Source organism: Lates calcarifer, linkage group LG16_LG22 (assembly GCF_001640805.2).
Source record: "Lates calcarifer isolate ASB-BC8 linkage group LG16_LG22, TLL_Latcal_v3, whole genome shotgun sequence".
NCBI lineage: Eukaryota > Metazoa > Chordata > Actinopteri > Centropomidae > Lates > Lates calcarifer.
In genome coordinates, this window is record NC_066848.1 from 22,986,122 (window position 1) to 23,010,918 (window position 24,797).

General features: G+C 41.9%; 1 protein-coding gene across 3 annotated transcripts in view; it reads left to right on the top strand.

The window, feature by feature from the left end:
- Positions 1-19,448, top strand: part of ttc7a (tetratricopeptide repeat domain 7A) — a 49,531-nt gene extending 30,083 nt beyond the window's left edge. For 2 of the 3 annotated variants that reach the window (XM_018694609.2, XM_051076655.1), the window contains 5 exons: positions 628-744; positions 1,636-1,748; positions 2,351-2,485; positions 5,654-5,856; positions 18,237-19,448. In XM_018694609.2, the coding sequence (XP_018550125.1) occupies positions 628-744; positions 1,636-1,748; positions 2,351-2,485; positions 5,654-5,856; positions 18,237-18,455 (787 nt within the window). In that variant the 3' untranslated portion in view covers positions 18,456-19,448. Of the gene's footprint in view, positions 1-627; positions 745-1,635; positions 1,749-2,350; positions 2,486-5,653; positions 5,857-13,114; positions 14,052-18,236 lie in introns of those variants that run through there. The other variant, XM_051076654.1, reaches the window with a different exon arrangement.
- The last annotated feature ends 5,349 nt before the right edge of the window (positions 19,449-24,797 follow it).

Below are 24,797 nucleotides of genomic sequence, written 5' to 3' on the forward strand. Positions count from 1 at the left end.
GACTCCCACATCACTTAACCAGTTGTCTTCAACTAAAAGGGCCGAGTGGAAACACTCTACGGCCTCTACTCATCAACCTCTCAACAAGCCTCTTAGAGCTTGTTGTTGATGACTATCTTTACCCCCTCTCTTTTTCTATCGATCCATGTGTGCCTCAATCCACATGCATCAGTTAGATGTTGATGGGTCCTGAGCACTTATCCAGCTACTGTAGAAACACAAACACTGACACAAGGGCATGACTGTGTACATGTATGCATATTTATGTGCTTCTTATTTTTATAGCCAAATAAGTAACTAGGATAATATCAGCTACTTTTCACTGCTCATCCACAGAGCTGTTTGCAGAGATCCACTTTTCAGTGGTGAACACTGACAGGTATTGGTCTCTTGCAAACCTGCAGTTGTTAACATGTTATGTGTTGATACTCTAGTTGATATGATCAGTGACAATAAGAACAGGTTTGACTGTGTTTGGATCCAAGTTCTCTAGGATATTTTTCCTTGGGGACAGTAATTGTACAGCATAATATGGGTACCTACGTACATGATACAGCAACAAAACATGAAAAATAACCATGACATTAAACAAAGATAAGTAATCTGTGTGTGTGTTTTGTGGTCCAGTTTGCTGTTCACAAAGGTGAAACTTGAAGAGGCTCTGTTTGGCCCGGCTGCAGCCCTGCAGACCTGTGAAGAGATGTTGCAACGCTGGCAAAGCCGCTATGATGTGAGCCGCTCCAGGTGAGTGTGTATATGCAGGATAGTGTGTTTGTGCTACTTTGCTTATCACCACACTGTAGAATGTGCAACACTTGACTGCTCAAGCGTTTTTTTTAAGCTATGCATGTTGAAGCTGGGAGGGGGAAGCTTTTGCTGCTGTGATATTAATTATATTGATCACTTATTGTGTATTTATTTGTTTGTTTGTTTGTGTATGTGTGTGTGTGTGTGTGTGTGTGTGTTTTCATGCTTTCCGGCATTTCTGGTATATCATGTCCATGGAATTATAAGGTTCTATCTGTGATGAGAGGAGCTTAGGTTTCACATCTTATATGGCAAAACTGATGTACTAAAGTTCTCTGTTATTCAGCATGATAACAGAAACATTTAAGATAGGGTTTTCTGAGGGTTGGCTATCGCTAGTAAAAATGTTAGCTAATGTCAACAAGACGGCTGAAACCCAGCTGTCTCCAACAAAAACTTGATCCAACTACCTAACCTTAATTTTCAGGCTATTAAACATGGTACACTCAGTATCCAACCATAATGTGATTATGTACTGAGAAATTTACTAAATTTAATTTGGATTTAATTTGGTTTTGAGTTCCACTTAAAACTCAGTCACCTAGCAGTGAGACAACCTTATAGGCTCAAGTTGGAGAATAACTCTGGAGATGCTAGTAGGAATTTTCAATTTTCAAATTAAATGTCTGTTGATGTACAAATCCAAACATAACCTACACAAAATATTAATAACTAAACAAAGAATAGTTTGGATTTTAGTTTGAATAGTTTGAATTCTAAGGTGAGCACATGGAGTGTATGTAGTGCTTACATTAGTGGGTGCGTTTGTTCATGTATGTTTGTACTGTACTGTACATGTCTTCTTTGGTGTGTGTCTGTGTGTTGCAGTGAGACAGATGACAGCAGCAGTATACCGATGGCTGAGACAGCAGAGGTCAGCCCTGGTGGCAGGAAACCCTCCATCCACCTGACCCTGCCCGACTTCCAGGACGCCTCTACTGGTGTGCTCTCTTGCTGGTTTAAGTCTTTCTAATGGGGGCCTGCCACTGTACATATTTGGATTCCAACGTGCTGAATTGATTATTTTAAGTTAAACACATCTCTCTCCCTCTCTCTCTGGTGTTGGGTAAACACCAGTGAGAAAGGTGATTGTGCAGGTCAGTCTAAATCCACCAGCCTTTGGCCTAGTATGATTAAAACTGTGTTTGCCTGTCTGCAACCCAGTTTTGGGCAACAGATGTGCTGTTTAAATATGAATGATCTGACTCATGTCCACATCTGTGTTTTGTATCAGGATTGCAGGTCTGTACAGTTGCCATTCAGTCACAGGAAATCTATTGATGTTCTGAACAAATGTTTGTTTTCCTGAATGTGGCTCTATTCTGTCTTGGTAAATGAACAAGTGATCTCTGTTTCATGATCCAGTGTTGTCATATTCAAAGGGTTTTGAACTGAATCTGCTATTTGGTATTCTGTAACACTATATTATTGTATTATTATATTATCATTGTTTTTTAAATGTATGTAATCAATTTGCCAACCTGAATTTAGTTTTCTGCAGTCCCTTAAGACAGTACAATAATCCTTTCACTTTCCTGCACAGGTTCATTGAGCCCTTCATCAGTCGCAGTGTCTCGTCTGGAAGCGGCGCTCTCTGAGGTGTCAGACATCAGCTCCACCCGTCGCCAAGGACCCACCTACATCTGGACTACCCTGGAACGCATTTGGCTGCAGGCTGGTATGACAGGCTGTAAACATAATTTTTCAAACGTTGAAGTTTGGTTCTCTTGGAAAATTGGATTTGAAATTCCTTCTGTCAACAGGGAATTACTTTTAACACTTGTTTGGGTGCAGGGTCGACCAGTTACCATGAAATCACAGTGTGTGCTACATGGGAGTTAATTTGCGGTTGAACTGAGAGAATAGGAAAACTCTGGCTGTGTATTTATTGACTCTGAGCTGGAGAAAAAAGTTGGCCAGGAAAGTTTTGTTGGAAATTGACAATTGACAGTAATCAGATTCCATAGTTTTGTGTTTCTCAGTGTTATTAAGCTTCATGAATAATAATCCCATTGGCAAGTGCAAAATGGAGAGAAAATTGAGTTCAGAAAATTAAAGCTTTCCAGATCTCCTGTTTTTATTTGAAAGACTGCAGCAATAAATCCTAATCCTAGAGCCATGCTGCCCTGAGTAGCTGCACTGATGCTTTGAGCTGAATGCTGATGTTAGCATGCTTACATGGTCAGTGACAATGTTAACATGCTGAAGTTCAGCAGGTACCATCTTAGTTTAGTGCATTAGCATGCTAACATTTGCTAATTAGCACTAAACATAAATTACAGCAGAGGCTGATAGGGATGTCATTAGCTATTTCAGGCTTGGAAATTTTGACCTGATGATGGCAGGATGGGGATCACCAAAGTTATTACAGTTCATTCAGTTCTGAACGGGACATGAATGTCATAACCAAATTTCATGGCAATCAATCTGATAATTGTGGAGGGAGTTCCCTCAAAACCACAAATGACAACCTTGATTGTATTCATGTATGGTAATACTAGATGAAAAGTTACGGGATCACCATCTGGGGACTCATCCTCTGGGGACAGCGACAATACCACCCCTAGATATTAAAACAATACCCAGAGAGTACCCAAACTGGTTGCATCCACGGTTTGTGTTTGCTATAAAGGCATTTTAATTTGGGAACTTCTGGATGAAAATGTTGTGCAGATGCTACTATGGAAGCTGTGCAGCCTGACTGTCTTATACTGCTCCCTGACCTCCTTACAAGCTCAGTTGAATTTCAGTCTCTCTGGGGAGTGAGGCATTGTTTATGCACTTGGTACAATGTGAGCACACTCTTTTCACATTTTGAGCACTGCAATCACAGATATTCAGCTGGGGTCACCTATATATAATAAAAAGTTGGAAAAACCTTGTGCTATAACATAAGGGATCTAGATAAACAACAAAACAATTCCTGCTGGAGATGATGTGTTTGTAACCTTGTTTAAAACTATGTAATTTGGTGTGATTACTGCAGCCATTTACCATTACCTCTGCCTTCACAGACATGGGTAAATAAGGAAATTGTTAACAATTTAGTGGTCGGAGCCATTTCAGCCCCATTCAATACAGCATACTTGATGTACTTCCACCGCTTCAGCCTGCAGTCTGCATGTGGAGGTTCACAGGAGAGCAGAGCATTAGCAGGAAATGAAGGGAGAGGAGCACAGAGATGCTCCGCACAAACAACACTCCCATCTATCCACTCAGCTGTAGTGGATGAGGCATGGGAATGGGAATCCATGCAGCAACCAAGTGAAGGCAGTGATGCAACCAGAATACCAGCGTGTTACAGCACAGGGCGGAATGGGTGGAGGGGCCGAGGGGGTCACATCCCCCGTGGCCCAGGGTAATTTGGAGGTTATTTTCTACGTCCAACCTTTGAACTCTCACTATTCCTCTGCTGAGAACAGGCAAAATAGAACACGCTCGCTAAACTATGTGTGTGTGTGTACGTGTGAGGCCAGGGGTGTGTCCCCTCACTTAAGGCTGAGCCAGTCATACCCCCAGCTCCCCCCTCCTCCCTCCTCTGCTTCCCAGCATTCTTCTTCACATCGGTCACTTCCTCTCTCAATCTCACATCCTTATCGACCACATAGGGAAAAACACGCACGCAGAGGGCTCTTTAAAAGGGATACATTTAGCTGTATGTAACCATGCAAACACACACATACCCGCAAACATATAAATGGACTGCATACATGCACACACTGATCTAATAGTATTTTTCTTTTCTGGGAGTTCAGGTGAGGAGCAGGCCTTACATAACCATTCACTGAATCCTTTTTCCCCGAAATGTAGCTATGAAAAGGAACCCAGAGGAGAAATGGCTCTTTTTCATCTCACAGAGATAGCATGCATGCACTGAGTATTTCCCATCTGCGCATCTATGAGACACAGGTAAACAAACAAAACATCCGCTACCAAACACACACATGGGTTCACACAGCGCTCGGGAGCAGACGCGCGTTCAATGTATTTGCACAGCACAGTTCACTCTATCTCTCTGTAACATACACAACAAGGCTGTCTGTGTTTAGAGCTGAGGGGTTTCTTTCTCAGGGTTTCTCTGGGTGTTGACCCAGCGTTCACTCATGAGTGTGATTGACAGCTCCCTGCCCAAGCATCCTGTCCACACAGTGGTCTGTGCTCCGTCCTCAGGGGCGGGTCCTCTGGTCAGCTCTGTGTCCGAGTTCTTATTGGACAATGAATTGCTTGTAGGCGTAATTCTGTGTGTGTCTGTGTGTGAGTGTGTGTGCGTGTCTGGGGTTTGTCCTCGTCTTCCCAGCAGCAGCAAAGAAAGGAGGCAGGCAGCTTTAGTATGTGATGGCCATATTTAGGCAAGACTTTCATGACTTCCCAGGCACTACATTGCTCCCACTCTCTCTTTCACACTGTCTTTGTGGTTGTGTGTGTGTGTGTGTCCATCCAAGTGTAGTATTTTGTGTTAGTATTTGACTGCTGCACAGTTTACATTTTAACGTGATGCTGTTGAACTCACAGTTAAGTCATCTCTGTCACTTTCACTTGTTACTGAGGGGATTAATACTATTTTTTTCCTCCTTTCTCTGCCCCTGATTATCCGCCTTTTTCTTCATCCACCCCTCTCGTCCTTTTGCACCCTCTCCCCCCTTGCTTTCTGTTCCCTCTGTTCTCCCTCACACCTGTCCTTCCTTCCTCTCTCCTTTCTTATACTCTTTTCCTATACCTTTCGCTTTTCTTCCTCTTTCACCTCATTTTCCTCCATTCTGTGTCATTACTGCCTGTCCTTTCCCCCTTCTCACCTTTCTCTCCCTTCCTCCCTCCTTCCCTTCTCTCTCTTCTTTTCCTCCCGCAGGGGAGCTGTTCATGGCAGACGGTCGGCTGAAGGAGGCCCAGTTCTGCATAGCCGAGGCCAGCGCGCTCTTCCCCAATTCGCATTCGGTGCTGTTGCAGCGGGGCCACCTGGCCGAGCTCCGGGGCCAACTGGACGAAGCCAAAGGCCTGTACGATGAGGCTCTGGCCATCCATCCCACAGGAGAGCGCATACTGGTGCACATGGTGAGAGACAGTGAAAGCATTAGAGGCTGCTAAATTGAATTAGAGTTTATGTAACATTCTGCTCTGTTAAGTGTCTCACACAATTTATGGTATTAGATTAAAATGGACGTAAGAGAAAGGCTGAACATGTGCACACACTCATGTATGCAGCCTAGCATGCAACTGGACTACACACACATCCATGCACACACTGACAATTCTTTACTTGAGTTCACTAAATTACATTACACTTTATGTTACGCAAGACCCTCAGAGTCGAGCCAGACTCACACCTGCAGTCATGTACTAACATACACACAAATTTAAATGGTTCTAAATCCACTGAATTAAATTACTCAAAATTCAATTTTGTCCGATCTCCTTAACATGTACGGAAACACGCCATACAAACAGTACAGAACATGTAGTTTCACATGAGCATAGCAAGGTTTTTACGTCTTTACACGCCAAGATATCGTATCTCAACAAGTTAAAATCATATGACAATTTTCCACATAATATGTAATAAAAGAAAAAAAGAGGTTCTCTCATGCACACAGTTTAAATGCATTTTTAGACTTTTTAAAAAGTACTGTTAAGGGAGACTGAACTGTGTCAGCTCTTTCTCACAAACACACATACATTCACACAGATAAACTGTGTACACTCTGGTACACACACACACACACACACACACACACACACACACAGCATGTTATTATTATTATGGCATCTCCATAATGATAATCATATCTATGGAGAGACAACTTGAAAATTAGATTATGAAATGAGATAAGCCACTCATATTTTTGTCAAAATGTATGTGTATTATCTCTGCAGAATTAATTTTACATTTTCATGTAGTTTTGTCTTTAATTCACAAATTTAAATATGGTTGCAGAATATTTGTTGACATATACAGCTAGGGAAAATGTGAAAATACCTAACCCATTTTAAACAGAATCATACAACCTTAAACAATTTTTTGAATTAATCATAAAGAGAAAAATGTCTTGAGAGGATTCATCAATCAATATCAGGTGGAATATCTGTAATTCTTTATCACGGCTTTAATGCATCCTAGCTTCTTTAATATCTAATCAATACCTTATTAAGCTGAATCAGGTGTGTTGGCGGTGGAGTTTCCTACAAATCCCTCTATTTTTACAAAGCTGTACAGCAGGTTTGCGTCACACTCTCAATTATTTAGTGTGGTGACTTTAACAGAAGAAACGATGCTGTTTGACTGTTATTCATGCTCATAATCATTACTCTGGAAATAAACAAATCCCTCTTTTTTCAAGTAGTTATAGCATATGTTAGCCTGAAATATTGTATTTAATAGTGAGTGCAGTTTAGTTTCATGTGTAATTTAACAGGAATTATAAGGCTAGTTTGCTACTAGCTGCTAATATTAACTCACGCGCTGGCAATAGTGATGTCATCTCCTCATAATCATTATTCTTGTCCTCTTGTGTGTAGCACTGTACAGTGTCAGTGTCAGGATTGGGGTCATCATAGTAATATCACATTATAGCTCAGTCATATTCTGAGATGTGCTCATTTGTTGTGGGCAAGCTTTAAATTTCAGAAAATAGAAACAAGCCTTGGTCCACAACCAACAAATGACAAATACTGCTCAAAGACTAGCTTTCTCTTGCCTGATCACTCCCCCACATTTCTTTCATCCGAGCAGATCCTCTCTTTCTCCCACTCCCACCCACTCCCTCACTCAGTCTCTCTCCCAGTCTGTCCTCCAGATGATCCACTGGATTAACCACAGTTGCTTTGACCTTTGAACTTTCTCTGTTGTCATGGTGAAGGGACCAGAGAGGGATATTCCTCAAATCCAAACCTCACAACGCCTGACACTCGCTCGCACGCACACTACACACATAGACACACATTGACTGTGGTCTCCATAGTGACCAGAGATGTGCTGGTTGATATCTCTGTGACTTAAGTACTGGCCACCTTGTGACCACATAAGGCTAATGCTTTTCTTCCTACTGTGCACTTTAGTCTGAGTGTGTTTGTGTGTGAGTGTGTGTTTGTGTGTGTGTGTCTAGAAGTGAAGTCCCATTGGGGTAGACAGAGGTACGCGTCTCTTCCATATTTGGCCTGTGGGAGAACCAATCCCAGGGGTTGAAAAAGTTGAAACAAAGCCAGCTGGCAGTGTCCTACTCTGGGTCTCTTACAGGGCAGATGTGTTCTCAGTCTGAGTGTGTGTGCACACATGTGCGTGTGTTAAGACATGATTGTGTTTGGGTATGGATTTGGTGCACATGTAGAATATTTTTTCTTTTTTTTTTTTAGTAAATCGTATGTACAGTCGCTTCAGAAAGTATTCAGCCCTTAAGAAGGCAGTTCACCGACGCTTCCCATCCAAACTGAACTTTGAGAGGATAGGTGTGCTAACTGTAATTGCTGCCAAAGGAGTTCAACAAAGTACTGAATTAAGGGTCAGAATACTTTTGTAAATGACACATCTCAGTTTTTCACAAAAGTTGTGTTTTTACTTTGTTATCATGGGTTATTATAGGCAAAAATGGCTAATTTATCATATTAAGATAAATCTGCAAAGGAAGTGTGCAAAAAAGGTAATACTCTCTGAAGAACTTGTGTGTGTGCTTGAATTTAGGCACATGTCACTGTAAGAACTATTCATCCATCCACCCATTAGCTATACCACTTATCCTTTGAGGTTGCAGGAGGCTGGAGCCTATCCCAGCTGACAGTGGGCGAGAGGCGGGGTACACCTTGGATAGATCGCCAGTCTATTGCAGGGCTGACATATAGAGACACACAACCATTCATGCTCACATTCACACCTACACCAATTAACCTAACCTGCATGTCTGTGGTACCTGGAGGTAACCCACTCAGGCACAGGGACAACATGCAGACTCCACACAGAAAAGAATCTTCTTGCTGTGAGGCGACAGCGCTCACCGTTGTGATGCCCAACATTTTAGGAACTAATAGACCCAAGTATAAAAATGTTGCTTTATAGAATTCTGTATCTTCTGGATTATATATTATACATGCTAATGGAGCAATGTGAATAGTTGCATCCTTGCGTTGTGATGGAGCCTAAGTGGGACATTGTGTGGGACATTTTATTTGGAGCACTGCCCATATTTCTGGCTTGCATCAGCCTGCCAGAATACAACTTACAGTTGCTGCTACTCAGTGACTCTGGCTTCATGCATTTATTTTTACACTGTATCTGCTGTGGACACTTTGTGTGCCGGTGGCCCATTTATTCTGCTCTGCCTTAGGGGGAATTCTGATGATATTCTTGGTTGATATTCTTACACTTGAGCTATTATTCTGCACAAGTACATACTGTACTTTCCTTGAATGTCCTTTTTTAAAAAGGCTTTTTTAGTTATCAGAGGTACAGAATAAAAAAATAGATGTAATCCTACTGTGGCCTCAAAATGAAGTTTTTCTCATTTTCAGTTCTTCATTGTGGAAGATTTATTATGAACCTGCATTATGTACCAATGAGACATGTAAAAATTGACAAATTGACATTTTGATTTTGCCTTTATTGGAGACCTTACGGTGTTGATACATGCAGTGAAAAAGACAGGGTGTATACTCTGCAGCAAAGGGCTCCAGAATCAAAACAGGGACACAGCAATTATATTGAATATGTCTTAACTACTGGAGTACTGGATTTAAGCCAAAAGTGTTACAAGAATCTGAATGCAATGATTATTCTAGCATTTGATTTCAGAGTCATATTTTCTCTATTTCACTGGTTTTTAAAAGACTCAAACATTTGAGGTTTATTTGTACATTTATTTTTACTTTTCATTTTAAAAGTCACTGTAAAGCCATTACATGCCATCCATGAAACAAAAACATATAGCCACTGCTATTTTTAAGTATGCTTATGAGCTTGGTTGCTGAGAGCTAGATGAGAAGGTTGATACCTTCTGCTATCAAGCAAGAGTCAGGGGTTGATTAGCTTAGCTTAGCATAAAGACTGGAAACAGCTAGCACAAAAATGACAATCTGAGATTTTTCATGAGTTACATGCTGTAATCATTTCTTAGCAAAAAACATTTGGCTGTGACTTCTCCTTTGGTTGCTAACCACAGATTCATGGAAAAAACACTTGGCGATAAAATAGTTATTCTAGAGACAGTCATAGAACTCCCTCTGCAACCACAAACAAAGCTTTTGATGCCCAAGAAGGTTGATTTTTGGACCTTGGAGAGGGCCAAGCTAACTATTTTCCCCAACATCCAGTCCTAATGCTAAGCTAAGATTTTGCTTTGATGCTTGCTGGCTTTTGCTTGGTTCTTTTTATATCCCAGGCATAACTACATTTCCTATAGATTTTAGAGCATTTTGACTGATGTCGACAATTCAGTTTGCTCACACAAGAACAGAAAAATCAATTAAGCAAAGAGATTTTTTCAAGGGTTTTGACAGAATTGAACAGCTTCAACCGGAGTGAAGTGTGTTCATAATTTCTTCATAGTAGCCACAGTAGATGGAAAGGGGGCAATGTGAGTAAGGGAAACCCATAACCGGAAGCCAGTTATGGGCCACTAGCCCCTGCGGTGTGGTTAGTAATAACACACCACCACCATCTTCCCTCATTCACCACACACCCATTTACTCACTCGACCTCTACATCAACCATGTCCACATGGTTTTTCGAGTGTGTGTATGTGTTTGTGAGAGAGAGAGAGAGAGAGAGAGAGAGAGAGAAATGCAGCGATCAGACAGTGACTCACAGCTCTGGTCAGCTGCTGGTTTCAAAGTATTTTTGGATGGATGAGGGTGTGTTAGTGAGGGAAACCAGTATAGGGCTATGGTATGTTGTGTGTGTGTAAATTTGTGTGTGCTAAAGGTTAGCAACAGATTTCTAGTGTAACGTCTTGGTTGTTGCAGTCCACAGGTTAAATCCAAGCACATATTCTGTTTGTCTACCATAGTATTAGCCATGTCAGCTTTTACACATCTCTCTGTCTGTTAACCTCATTATGGTAACCAGTTCGGGTGACGTTTATGTATGTGTGGCATGTGGTGCATGTGTGTCTGTTCTGATGGGTAGCTGATCCTGAAATGTGGCCCAGCCTTGCTTCCGGCAATGGTATGAAATGAATCTGACCCACTCCCTACATCCTCCACATCTCATCCCTCCTTTTCTGTAGTGGAGCCTGCTCTGAGTCAGCCACACACACAAGAACGCTCGCATGCACACACACATACACATGCACGCACACCTCCAACACACACACACACACACAAGCATATTCATACACAGCTCCACATATGCATGCATACTCTCAAGGACGAGGGCTTGTGCTCATTGAATTAATCGCGTTCCAATTATCAAATGCCCCCCATCTCTCTCTTCCTCTCTCTTCCTCTCTTTCTCTCTTTCGTTCTCTTCCTCTCTCTCTCTCTCTCTCTCTCTCTCCTCTCCTTTCTGTGTGCATGGGGGTGGTTGTCAGCTGATTAGATAATGCAAATACATTATTTATAACACTTTGCTCGTTCTTGCCGCTTTATGGGATTGCCTAGCAACCAGGGAAATATATTCTATTGAGTAAGACCTCTGATAACCACAGAGAGAGGGAGATAGAGAGAGAAGAAGAGTGTGTGAGAAAGAGAGGAAGAAAAAAATCGGGGTTGCAAACAGAGAGACGATTGGGAGTTGGCTGGTGCCTCCGTTGCTATGTATGGCTCATCTGAGCTCACTTATTTTTTCCTTTTTCTTTGACGCCTCTCTTTTTTTCTCTCCATCTCTCTCTCTCTCTCCATTGTTCCCATTTTAGCTCATTCGCTCACACTCCTTCCTCGCTTTCTTCCTTTTCATTTCCTCTGTTCTCCTGTGTCACTCCTCTCTTTCATTCCTTTTTCCCTCACCCTCCTTTCCTGTTGCTATCTTTCCATGTGAGTGTGTGCGTGTGTGTGTCATGTTGACTTTTATGCTGTTCTATATTTATATATCTGCTTTAATCTGTGAAAAGGTGAGGATGTACTTTGCAATGCAGGAATCGATTCTAGATGTACTGTAACAGGAATAGATACACATACATTCACCAGTATAATACTGTATTATACTATTTGCCGTGCAAACATGCTATGCAGGAGATGCTTAACATAAGGTCAGCATGGTCAATATCATATCATGCTAACAAAACAAAACATGCGTTGGACAGATGGCTCAGTGAAAGTGTTACGCGGTTTTAACCTCTTTAATCTCACCATGAGTGGTCAGTGGGTCAGTCATTATACATGACTCAAACCCAGAGCACCTCTTTTTGAATTTTAGTGGTATGTGTATTCACAAGCACACTGTCATCTTGGTTATGGATGAGTTTTTGGAATATCCTCATTAAGTTTTGCACATATAAACAACTAGTTTATCCTGGTTTCCAAACCTGTATAAAACCTTATCCCTGTTCAAAACAGGGTTCAGCTATTTCAATTAGTGTAAACATCTTGTGGCTTCAGTGAAGAGTTGGAACAAGCCACCTCAAGAAATAGTTTGACATTTGGAGAATTTTTTCTTCAAGAGCTGGATGAGAAGATTGATACCACTCTCATGCCTGTACGCCGAATATAAACCTACTCCCAGAAGTCAGTTTGGTTAGTTTAGCATAAAGGCTGGAAACAGGGGGGAGCAGCTAGCCTTGCTCTGTCCAGCTCAATATACCCATTAACACCTCTGATATCCTAGTAATTAACACTGTATTTGGTATTGGGCTGTTTCCAGTCTATACTAAGCTAAGCTAATCAACTGCTGGCTGTAGCTTTATCTTTGACTGACACATACACGAGTGGTATTTTGAATGTTGAAGTATTATGTTGAAGTATTACATCAAATAAAAGAGGGGGAAGAGGGAAACTGTATATTAAAGGTTAATAAGTAGAAAAGTTCAGGCCAAGATGACTGAGTTAAATACTGTAGACTTGGCTCACCTCACCACTCCCTGTGTGCCCAGACTTAACCACTGATGGGATTAAAGGTTCAGATAGGAGCTCTCTTTGTGGTTCAGTGGCAGGGCATTGGGCCTCTAGGTTACACTGCGTGTATATATGTAGTAGATGTTAGTCCACAGGGGTTAAACAGATGGTTATTGGGTGTCATAACAAGTCCTCTGGCTGCCACATTGCATTACTGTGGACCATATTCAACTGAACCATGCAATGCACATATTTAACACTTTTAGACTAAAACTGTAACATAACAATGTCTAATCTCTTACCTAAACTTAACATTTATTATGTTATTCTTGTTTTCCAGTTTGCCTGGTCAGTCACAGCTCTTCAGCTCTGTAGGCAGCATGGCTGACAACAGCAGATTGCAAGTCTAAATTTAGAGTTCAGCTGTCTCTACACTGTCTAGAAGACATTAATTTCTGTGCTTTTTCTTTCTGGGAACTGATCCATATGATCATTTTGTCACTGGCTGATTTTTTGTTTATGTCATGTAGAGTTGACTCAGAAAGTATTCAGACCCCTTCACTTTTTGCATGCTTTTATTGTGTTGTGATTTTATTGGAAATTGAAGTTGCCATTTGCCCATCAATCTATGCTCAGTTACCCATAATGTGAAAACATCATTTCAGCAATTGCTGCAAATGTAATAGAAATCAAAAATTGAAATATGTATGGTATTGTAAAAGTCTTTACACACAGAGGGCATTTTTTCATGCAATTAATTCACATATCAGTATATTTTTCTATTGTAATTTACATTGTTTTTATCACCAGTACTTTCACACATGAAACATGAAAACAACACAGCAAAAAGCAACATAATTCTTCTTCAGAGGGAGGTTGATTTTTCTGAGGTTTTGTACAGTGAATAAAGGCATCACAGTCACATAGACTGACAGAGGCTGCTCTGGATCAGTAGGATCCCAGTAGTTGGTAGTACTGATATTTTGTGTATGTACGAAGAAGTGTGTAACTAGCTAACCATCTGTCTCATCAGTATCTGGTCAGTTCAGTTTAGATCTGCGTCCAGTCACACATTTGTTTAACCTCTTAGCACCCACATTTTCAGTTAGGGTTTGGTGTATGGAGCAGGAGGTTAAAGTCTGTACTATAGCCTTTATACATTGGCTGGATTTGTGTCTGAGTTTTTGCATGCAAAGCTATGATGTAATCAAAAATTTCAATGTTTACTTAAGGCAGAAAAAGTTTTTAGGTAATGAAGAAGCTATCCAATAAATATTATTCCCATAAATAAATCTCTGTGGTGGCTGCTTAGCTGTAGTTGGTACATTCAAATATTACAAAGTACTCCTTTTGTCTTTGCACAGAATGAAATATGAATAACATCAGCTGACACCAAAGAACAAAAACTCATTTCCCCAATGCTAATCAGTTCCATAATCAAATCACTGTTGGGTGTGTTTGTTTTGTGACATTCAGGAAGCTTTTTTTCATCCTTCTCAATCTATCTGATGGAAATACACTTAATTAAATGTTGTGTGTTGTTGCAGCATTTCAAAAGTTTGCTTAAATTAACTTGAAACATGGATGGAAACACCACTGCCCACTTGCTCAGCTTGGCTCTGCTTAGCTCAGTTGTGCTTTAATGGCACGGCAAGAAACAAACCTATGCTGCCAAGCTTGATGGGATCAGCTGAGGTAAAACTGGAGACAGATGGCTGGGAGTAATTAAAGCAAAACCAAATAGATACCAGTTTTATCAGTGTAATGCCAGACACACTCGGTAGCAATCTAAATGTTCTTGAACGCACATTTGTTCGCTCACTTCCTTTTTTTTTATCTGCTTCCTCTTTCATTTTCTGCATGGCTGCATTTATGTAGGGCTTTTATCCACTGCACTTTACAATTTGCCTTCATTCACACTCACACATGATGACAGATGACAGACAGAGATAACAGAGCGCTACCATGGCTTGATCATTGGAAGTAATTTTGAGTTCAGTGTCTTGCCCACGGACACTTTGACATGTGGACTGGAAGAAGTGAACCGCCAACTCTGTGATTAGTGGATGACCCTTGCCTGTTTATGTGAGATTAATATCTCACCTCACTCTCAAATAGGAAAATACTTGTTTCCTAAAATGTCAATCCTCTGTCTTTAAATGTCTTATACGCTGCAGTGTGCGTGTAATGTGGTGTGCGGTCAGTTTGTCTTGTTCAGCCTGTCCTGTGTTTATATCAGACCACAGTATATACAGAGGTGTTTATTTGATTGAGCTGCTGACCCAGAAGGATCAACTTTTCCATGAATACCAGCATAACTGACGTGCGGCACAGATGGAAGGGTGTGTGTCAGTGTGTGTCAGTGTGTGTTTGCCCGGTAACCGACTGTGTTTATGCTAGAAACGCTGGAACAATGTAACCCCTGTGAGTCTGGAGACTGGAGGGCACAGACAGTAAGTCGGGAAGCTAGTGGCCAAACCAGCGGCAAGGAATACATCATACACCTCAAGAGTACATCCATACACAAACACGCATACACACATGGGTGCATACACACAATCATATACCCACACACGCACACATACGCAAGCTGGTAAACCTTGTGTGTGCATCCTGTGACAGGTTTTCTCTGTACCCAAGAGTTTCATTCTTCCTCTGTGTTTTCCACACAGCAGCGCTGAGGAAAAGGAGAATGCAGGAAGGGAGAAAGTTTGTGTGTGTGTGTGTGTGTGTGTGTGTGTGTGTGTATGCTCTTATTGAAAGTTGCATCAGAGCCCCTAGACAGCTATGTGAATTTCAGCCCAATTAATCTGGAGCTTGTGAGTAGAGACTGCATAACAAGGCTTGTCTGTCTGACCTCAGGCCAGCTCAGTGTGTGAGTATGTGTGTGTGTGTGTGTGTGTGTGTGTGTGTAGTCAAAGTAAGAGAAGGAGATGATATTGTGCAAGAGTGGCTGCCTGTTGTCACCTTGAGTGTGCATGTGACACTATAGCTTGTGTGTGTGTGTGTGTATGTGTGTGTGTGTGTGTGTGTGTGTGTGTGTGTGTGTGTGTGTGTGTGTGTGTGCAGTATGTTTGTGTGTGAGACTCCATGCTGTTGGCCAGTTGTGTGTCACTCTTCTCTGCTGGGTTCTCAAACCAACCACACCCCAATTGAGCTGAGCTCTGAAGGGACAGAACACACACACACACACACACACACACACACGCACACACACAAAGCTCTGCATGACCTTTAACACGGTGACAACAGATATCAACTCTCTCTTTCTCACATATATTCTTCTTTACGTACACACACACTGACACATCAGCCTTAACAGCCATTTATTCAATTTATATATCCATACAGTTTACATGAAATGCCAGTTACTTCCCTCTTCAGCCCTTTCTGCCTCACACATATACAGTACATACATTCATACAGTATAAAACCACTGAATGTGGAGATTGCATGCATACCCACCACTCCTCCTGGCAGAGCCCTGGGCTGTAGTCACCAAACACGCCACTGCAAATGAACACTTTGGAGTAACATGTTCTTTAAAGGTACATACCAATATTTTCTATTTATTTTTCTGCTTTCCCATAGACCAGTGAATTCACTTAATTTGAATATGTTATGTATTTTAATATGTTAGAAAATACATTTTTTTTAGAGTTTAGAAACTTGCTTGACGTGGATAATGAAAGTGATGACCAGTGTTAGACAGTAATCAATTATTTAGTAACTTGCTAAAAGTAATGTGATTAGTTATTTTGAGTAAGGGATTAAGGAAGGGAAGTACATTACAGTTACTAATCCCATTAACACTCAGTATCACTTCAGTCTGGTCTCTCTGCAGTGGATAGACTGGTCATTGTAGCTTCTACTGTAAACATGAAATGCAAAGTTGGACAGTATGTGGACTCATGGCCTCACTGTGAGGACAGAACTTTTGCATTGCGATGGGACTACAGCATGTAGTCGATAAGTTAATAGCTCCAAATTGTAGCTGGTTGTTGAGCCATAATGTCTTATTTTCTGTCTCTACACCTCGGTTAATACTGAGTATGTGATGTTTAGGTGTGATGCTTTATGGTAACATTCTACCCACCATTGCTAGTGGAGCAGTCACATGATCATACAGGTTAGAAACAAAGCCCCCAGGTCAGTCATACTCACTTTGAAGAGGGAACACAAAGTAGCAAGACTGCAACCTCAAACCTGAGGCGGCTCCATGTCTGTTCCAGGACATCCATGATGGTCCTCTAGGTTTGATTTCCCAGTATTATTGCTTGTAAATGCATTGCTTTGTGGCAGCTGGTTCTTGAATCTCAGATTTTGCCAGCAATATTGCAGTGCAACAGTAAGATACCGTTGACAAAAAAAGTAAAGGCAAGTTTATTGGCATACTGTAATTTCATTGCATTAACTGAAACCAGTGAAACCAGAAACATTTCTCTTTGCCTAGGAAAACAATATTTGAACAATGTAAAAAGTGAGGAAGTGCAGCTTTGTGGGGGCCACAATGCTGGACCCCACAAGTTTACATGGCTGTTGAGGTGTAAGACTTAGTTTCAGGGTTAGGATTAGAATTAGTGGTTAGGGTTAGGCACTCATATGTGATATTTAAGGTTAGGGGAAGGAGCTACGGAATGCATTGTCAGTGACAGGACCCCACAAAGATAGGTGTACAAGGATATGTGTGTAAGTGTGTGTGTGTGTGTGTGTGTGTGTGTACACCCAACTCTTAACACACTGCATCATCTCTCAGCTCCTAATCTCTTGATTTGTGGATTTTCTCCCTTCACTTGTACAATCCCAGTTGAATATGACTCCAGTCAAGTGTAGGACGGTCAGTTGTTGCTGTTTTTTTTCTCTTTTTTGTCATAGTAAACTAGTTCACAGGACAGCAGGCATTATAATACAAGATCTGGATGTTTTTTTGTAAAAAGCCACCATCTGCTTACTTGATCTTATCATGCCATGAAAAATGTTTTAATGGTAGATATTTAGGATAAAAAAAACATCAGAGACAGGGTTCTGTGGTTTGATGTGATATTGGCATAGTGTACTGTGAAAATGAGATCATGTCATAGGTCAACTTTATCCTGTAACTTACCTCAGAATTGGGGTTAATACAGTTTAACTGAACAAATTCAGCATAGTTGCATTTAAACCACTGCCTGTTTAATTACTTTATATTCCCATAATATACATTTTCAAGTACTACAAAAATCATCCTAACCACTGTGTACTTTTGAGTTACTGTATGTATGCACTGTATGGGTTTTTAAAGGGTTCTACAGAATGAATAGAAACATTTATACGACACATTTTCCCCATAGGTGGGAAAAAGTTTTTTTTTTTTTTTCAATTAACATTTTGAACTGACTGACATTGAACATGTCTCGATGACTAACAGTATTATACACAGACCTAAGTTAACCTTTTCATCCTCCATCCATCTGTCCATCCAGGGCCGTTTGCTGGTGAAAAGCGGGCGTGCCCACCTCGGGGAGAAGGTCCTGCGTGATGCAGTTCAGGTCCACAGCACCTCCCATGAGGCGTGGAGTGGCCTGGGCGAGGCCCTGCAGTCTCTGAGCTCCAGCCAGGCCCCCGACTGCTTCTTGACGGCTCTGGAGCTCGAGGCCTCCTGCCCCATCCGGCCCTTCACCATCATCCCCAGGGAGCTCTGATCATTCCTGGACTGGGGGGGAGGTTTGGTTTAAGGCTGAAGAATTGTCCTTTGACTGGATGCAGATACAGTGGAAAACAGTGCACTCCGACTGATGATGTTCTCAGTCAAAAATGGAGATGTGACTTTCATTGTCACCCTCTGATTTTTCCAAAAGTACTATATCTGTACATTCCTAGCCTGTTCTTAATAAGCTATCTTGGATGAAAAATGGTATGAATATATATTTTCTCCTGGTGTTGAATATTAACATGAAAACAGATGTGTGTATAGAAAAAAATCATGCTATAGTGTAAGTACTGTACGTCTCCTATGGAGTTATTGGTACAGAGGGAGGTTTCTTTCACAATTAATGGCAAAAGATGAGTAATATTTTTAATGATCAGAATCACTGGGCATCACTTTAATGGTTCATAAATCGCAGAGATGTGCTGGTTACGTCTTGACATGGAATGTATGCTGTTGTGTTGTGTGTGGAAATGCAGATACATAGATTATGTATAGGCAGCGAGTCACAACAGCAGCCCCACTTCATCTTTATTCTAGCCTTTGATGTATATTTGATGATCATGTTGATTGACACAGCTTTTATGTACACACACCTCTCTCTCTCTCTCTCTCTCTCTCTCTCTCTCTCTCTCACACACACACACACACACACACAACTCAAACATTTCCACCCTCTCATCTTCAAATGAGAACTCATATTTTCTCTAGCAGGGGGCATTCACTTATATCATTCCATATGTCATTATTATGTGTGTGTGTGTGTGTGTGTGTGTTTTCATGCAGTACGTCTTTAGATTACATATCATGTGTGTTTGTTTAAGACCATCCCTCTGGGGTGTTATCAGTCCCTGTTATGTTTGTTATGTTTGTACGGTATAGTAGGCGACTTATCCACTAATAATGAGTGTGTGTGTGTTGTTTTGTTTTTTTGACTCATCTGTTAGTAATGCTCTCCATTATAAACAACAATGGCTTTTAAAAATCACTGCTGGATGCCGCGTCTTCACCTGCCTTGTCACTTGTGACTAATGGACATCACTTCCGAGTGCCTAACCACATTAATGTGAGCAGTGGGACTGGGCTGCCGGCTTATGTAATACTGCCAGCACAGTTTTCTGCCTCCAAACTCCCTCCTCCTCCTATCTCTCTCTCTCCTCCTCTGTTTCTCTATGTCTCTCGCCCTCTCCCCGGCTTGCCTGATGTGATGTGATGTGGCTTGGTTGCCTAGCAGCCATCCCCTTGTTTGAGTAACTGGGGAAGCGGAGAGATATCTGGTCTGCTGAACAACACACACATATACACAGACAACACTCGCACTCACTCTCTCTCTCTCTCTCTCTCTCTCTCTTACACACACTCACACACACAAACACACACAGCAGAGGCAGATAATGCCTCTGCTGTGTGTGTTTTACAGGCTTGACAGTGTCTGTTTGATGTCTGCTGTTACCATGTGAGGTATGAGGCATCTATAATCAATGTCTCAGGCTGGTGTAAATTGATTTGTGTTGGGAAGAGTCCCTGCCTTTGCTCTCAGCAAACCCACAATTTCTTAACCCTTTACCTCCCTGGAGGGCTACAAACAAAAAAATCCCTGCTTTCTCTGTCTTATTTTAAAACTCCACAGTCGCCCACATTCCCAACACTCCCGGCATGAAAATCTCTCATTTATCAATACTTCGATTTTCATGCAATTTTCACCGCCACCTCTCTCTCTGCCGTCCGAAAAAAAATCTATTTTTACTTTTTCCCTCCTCGCTCGCCGGCTCTCCCTTGTTCCATCCTCTCCTCATTAGCGCTGTGTGTGACACCTACACTGGGGCTTCAGGAGATGAATGGCCTAATCCCTGTGGGTAAGGAGTGAAATATTACATGGTGTGCTCACACATGCACAAACACACGCACACACTGACAATGAGAGGCACATGAGCACATTGTGTTGTACAATACACATGCTCAAATACACACACACACACACATGCCATAGTCTTGACAGCTCTGGTAAAAGGAGACAGATTAATGGAGGAAGTGTCCCACTGCAAAGCCTTTCAGAACGACAACGGGCAGATGAAGCTCTGCTCGCTTGACCAAGTGTCACCACACACACACACACACACACAGACATATACATATTTATATACATATATATTTATTTATATATATTTCTACACATATATGTACAGTATATAGAGAGTATGTACACCTGGGATCAATAAGCAGAATGAATAAGATCTTGCTTATTGTGCGTCATTGTGATGTCAGAGCAGCCAGGTGTGACGCTCTGGTTACGCTCTCACTTCTACGTCTGAACATCACAAGACCATCTGTCTGTGTAATGGGACGGTGGGTTGGTGGGGAGTGATGGGTATCAAGTGTTCAGGCACATTATACTGTACTTTTATGGTTGCCTTGACACACACACACACACACAACCTCCATACATAGCATCATGAAAGACACCGCAGCCATGTTAGATTGCGACCAACAACAAACAAATGACTGATCAAAAGTGGTGACCACTTTGAGTGAGGTGTGTGTGGGCTTGGTATTCAGGTCACTGTGTGTTGATGCCAGGCCCGCAGGGGCATATGGAGGGCACGGACTGGGTGGTGACGGTGTAGGGCGCCAAGAAGGAAACCATAAACCATCATTGTGATGTCCAAACAAGGCCGGGGAGTCATGGATGGGTGAGGGGTGTGATGGAGGTTATGAGGATCAGATACAGTTCCATAATCTCATTTATAAATAAAACAGCTGGTACAGTAGATGTATACATAGTTTTCCCGGGGGCCAAATGTGTTCCAGCAGAGTTCAATGTAACAGTGCTTTCAGTGTTCATATGTTGACAGGAGAATGTATTTAGAATGCTGTGAAGAGGAAAAAATGCCTAAAGCTGAGGAGTAAATACAGTGTACTCTCAGAAATACTTTAGCAAACAAGCATTTCCTGTTTTTAAAGGTTTTTATTCTCACATGAGTTGAGCACTTTCTAAAGATGCACATTTTATGCAGTAATTTCTTAAACCTACTTCAATTGATTTAGGCTATACAAATGTAACCTATTAATGTAATTTTTACAGGTGGAATAGTTAAAAGAATAGTTCAACATATTAGAAAATTACTTCATGGCTTTCTTTCACTTCTCTGGTGTGTAGCTACTGTATTTCTGAAACCAAAGCTAACAAAATCTGCCTTGCAGCACCCTTAAAGCTTATTAACACATTTGTTGCAGCTGTTCAAAAACCCAAATGTAAAATCAACAAATTTTGAAAGTCACAGGGCCCAGCCAAGAACACTTTGTATCACTTCTATTTTTCTACATGTTAATAAAATAGCTTTAGAGGTGTTGGCAGGCAGATTCTGTTACCTTGCAACAAAGCCAAGCTAGCTGTTTCCTCCTGTTTCTAATCTTTATGCTATGCAAACAGCACTTCAAGAGCTTGCTAATAAACATATATATCTCTTCTGTATGAGCAGCATGAAAAGTGTAAAAACAATAAGTTGTGGTTTTGAGGGGGATTATGTGCCAGGCTATTTCTTAAACTAAACTAACTGTCTCCTGGCTTTAGCTTAAAGAGAGAGAGTAGAATCAATTTTCTCATCTAACCCCGGGCAAGAAAGTAAATTTCCCAAAAACTATAACTCTGATGTATAAAACATATACAGCTGTGAACAGAAAATACACATGTGAAGGCAAAAGGTCAAATTTTCAAACACACAAAAACTCCTTTGCTCTGTCTAGCAACCCTGCTAATCCTGTTCAACAATATGAAACAAGAGCTCAATTATTCTCACATTGTTGCCACACTAACACCAGACAGATTTTTGGCCATGATCTGATGCTCATTTATGAGGCTGAAATGATCAAGCACAGAGTCCAATATCGCTGCAGTAAACAGTAGCCTGGCAGGCAGTGTGTTCTCCTCCATCAATCACTCCAACTCACCTGATCACCCTCCAGCACTCTTTGGTCCACGTCCACACACACTGTGACAGTGCCAGCACCATTACCCACTTAAACAATGACCCCCTTGTTCACTAACAGTCGCCCATTGGAGCTGATTAAACTTTTAAATGTCATTTAATAGAAGCGTAATGTTGCTCCAATCTGTCTGTCAGCAGCTTGAGGGGGGGTAAAAGGATACCTGGTCACCCTCTTGGCGTGTCACACTGCCTGCTAAATTCCTCAGCTGGCTAGTCATCACCCTCAGTGTGGGATGTGGTGATGAGAGTGTATGTGACCTGGACTTAAAGGAGACACGAGGTCGCAGCACCTTTAAACCTGCCACCTCTTTGTTTGACCCTCTTGCTGCTGGCTGGAGTTTCTCAAGGTGCTCATGTTATACAGCAGGGGAGAAAGGCAGACGAAGCCTGGCCGGTTCTGTGACACTGGGAGGCCATTTTAGCTCAGCATAATGCCAATGAATGAACAATGGCTGCTCTGTTTGAGGGTTTGTTTGTTTGGCGACCTTTAGCTGAGACTCAGCAACTGATAATGGCATTTGTCCTGCACCAGTATTGGATTATGGGTATTTTTAAGTAACCTCGCATTCTTAGGAAATTCCAGCAGCACTGCCTTCGTCATCGTTCTGGAGCAGAGTCACATTTTCTCAGCGTGTTGCGCTGAGTTAGCTGTTAATTTGATGTCCTTGACTCTCGCACAGCTGTACCACTGAGTAGCAGGGTCACCTCCTGCTGGAAGCTGCCAAAAACACAGATTTATTTCAGACCCTCGCTGGTGTGCTACGCTGATGTGCTTCCTGATTGTTCTTGGGACAGGATCTCATTAAGCTGTTGCCGGAAACTAAAGTTGATATTTGGGCTCTCTGCACGACCTGCCCTGACACCAGATGTTCCTATGGTCTTTAAATAATATACTTCCACTGTGCCAGCACAACTTTTATATCACCTTCTTATCAACCTTTACAGGAAACAGTAGTGCAGATGAAAAGATTGTGTGTGTGTGGTAGGCTTTGTGCAGTGTGTAGCCTTTACTGTGGTGCATGTGCTACCTGCCATGCTGTTCATTTTCCCTGCAGTGTTGATGCCAGTTCCACTTTCATCTGTCAGTAGAGGTTACAGAGAAATGTCCACACTTATGTGATTATTTTGTGTACAACTGAATGAAAGGCGGTGACTGGTTTGTAGACCTACGCAGGTGATGATCCAGTCATGAACCTTTCAAGAAATGAGAACAAGCGTGTGCACGTGTTTGCAGGTTTGCACGTCAGTTTGCAGGAGCATTTTTAAAAAAAGCAAAGGATCACAAGTGCATGCGTGCATTTGCATACACGGCATTGTGCGGCTGCTCGTGTATTCTTTGAAGCAATGCGCTTCTACGAGGTGGGGGGGGGGGACTGCTTGATTGACAGCGAAAGAGTGGGCGCCTGGCCGTGCCTGTGGTTGAGGCAGGCTGTGGGAGATGGAGGGTGTTAAGTCGTCAGTATGAGGCATATGTCAGAGATCAGCGCTGGACTGTGGAGATCACTGAGATAAGAATGGAGGAAGGGCGCCGGGGGTTGAGAGGGACAGAGATTACTGGGGGCTTGGTGCCTTGACCACAGGCAGAGATGGCTGCTCATCGCACACAAACACACACAAACACACACAACACACACATTCACATCTCTCCCATTGCATCTTCCTCACAAGCAGTGGATACACATGCCCAGCTCTCCAGAGGCTGCATGCAAAGCCCTGTGTTAATAAGATTGTCTTCTTCTCTGGGTGAAAGTCTCCAGAATAATGACAGGGGGAATAAGAGCCTGGCTCTTGAACCTCTTCATGCTCTTAAGTGTCGGCAACTGAAGGAAAACAGAGTGGTGGAGATTAGAGTCGGCCAAGTAGATGTGCAATGATAACATCCTGTATTCCTCACCTGGCTGTTCCAAACAAAGCACTTCATTGATGTCAGTACATGTGCAGGAGTCAGTACAGTGCCTCTCTATGTACAATCCCCTTAGGTCCTCGTGAAATAAGCCTCTGCTCTCTATGTTCACCCTGCTGCAGTTTCCTTGTGCACAACAGAAGAACAGTCCCTGTCAGCTCTGTCAGCTGACTCTGAGTGTTAACCCACAGCTTGAGGTGGTTTGAAATATTTGTTTGAGGGGAAATGGTTTAATTCCAATATTTATAACTAGCTTTCCAGTCACTTCACTACAAACATGGCTTTTTTAGCCACTTGGGAGCAGGGCAGTAAGCTGCAAACACAACACTGACACATTGACACATGATTGAAAAATTGATACGGGGAGTGTTTAAAGCAAACATGGTGAATGGACTGCACTTATGTTATGTCACTGTCTTAATGACCATTCAAAACGCTTTACACTACG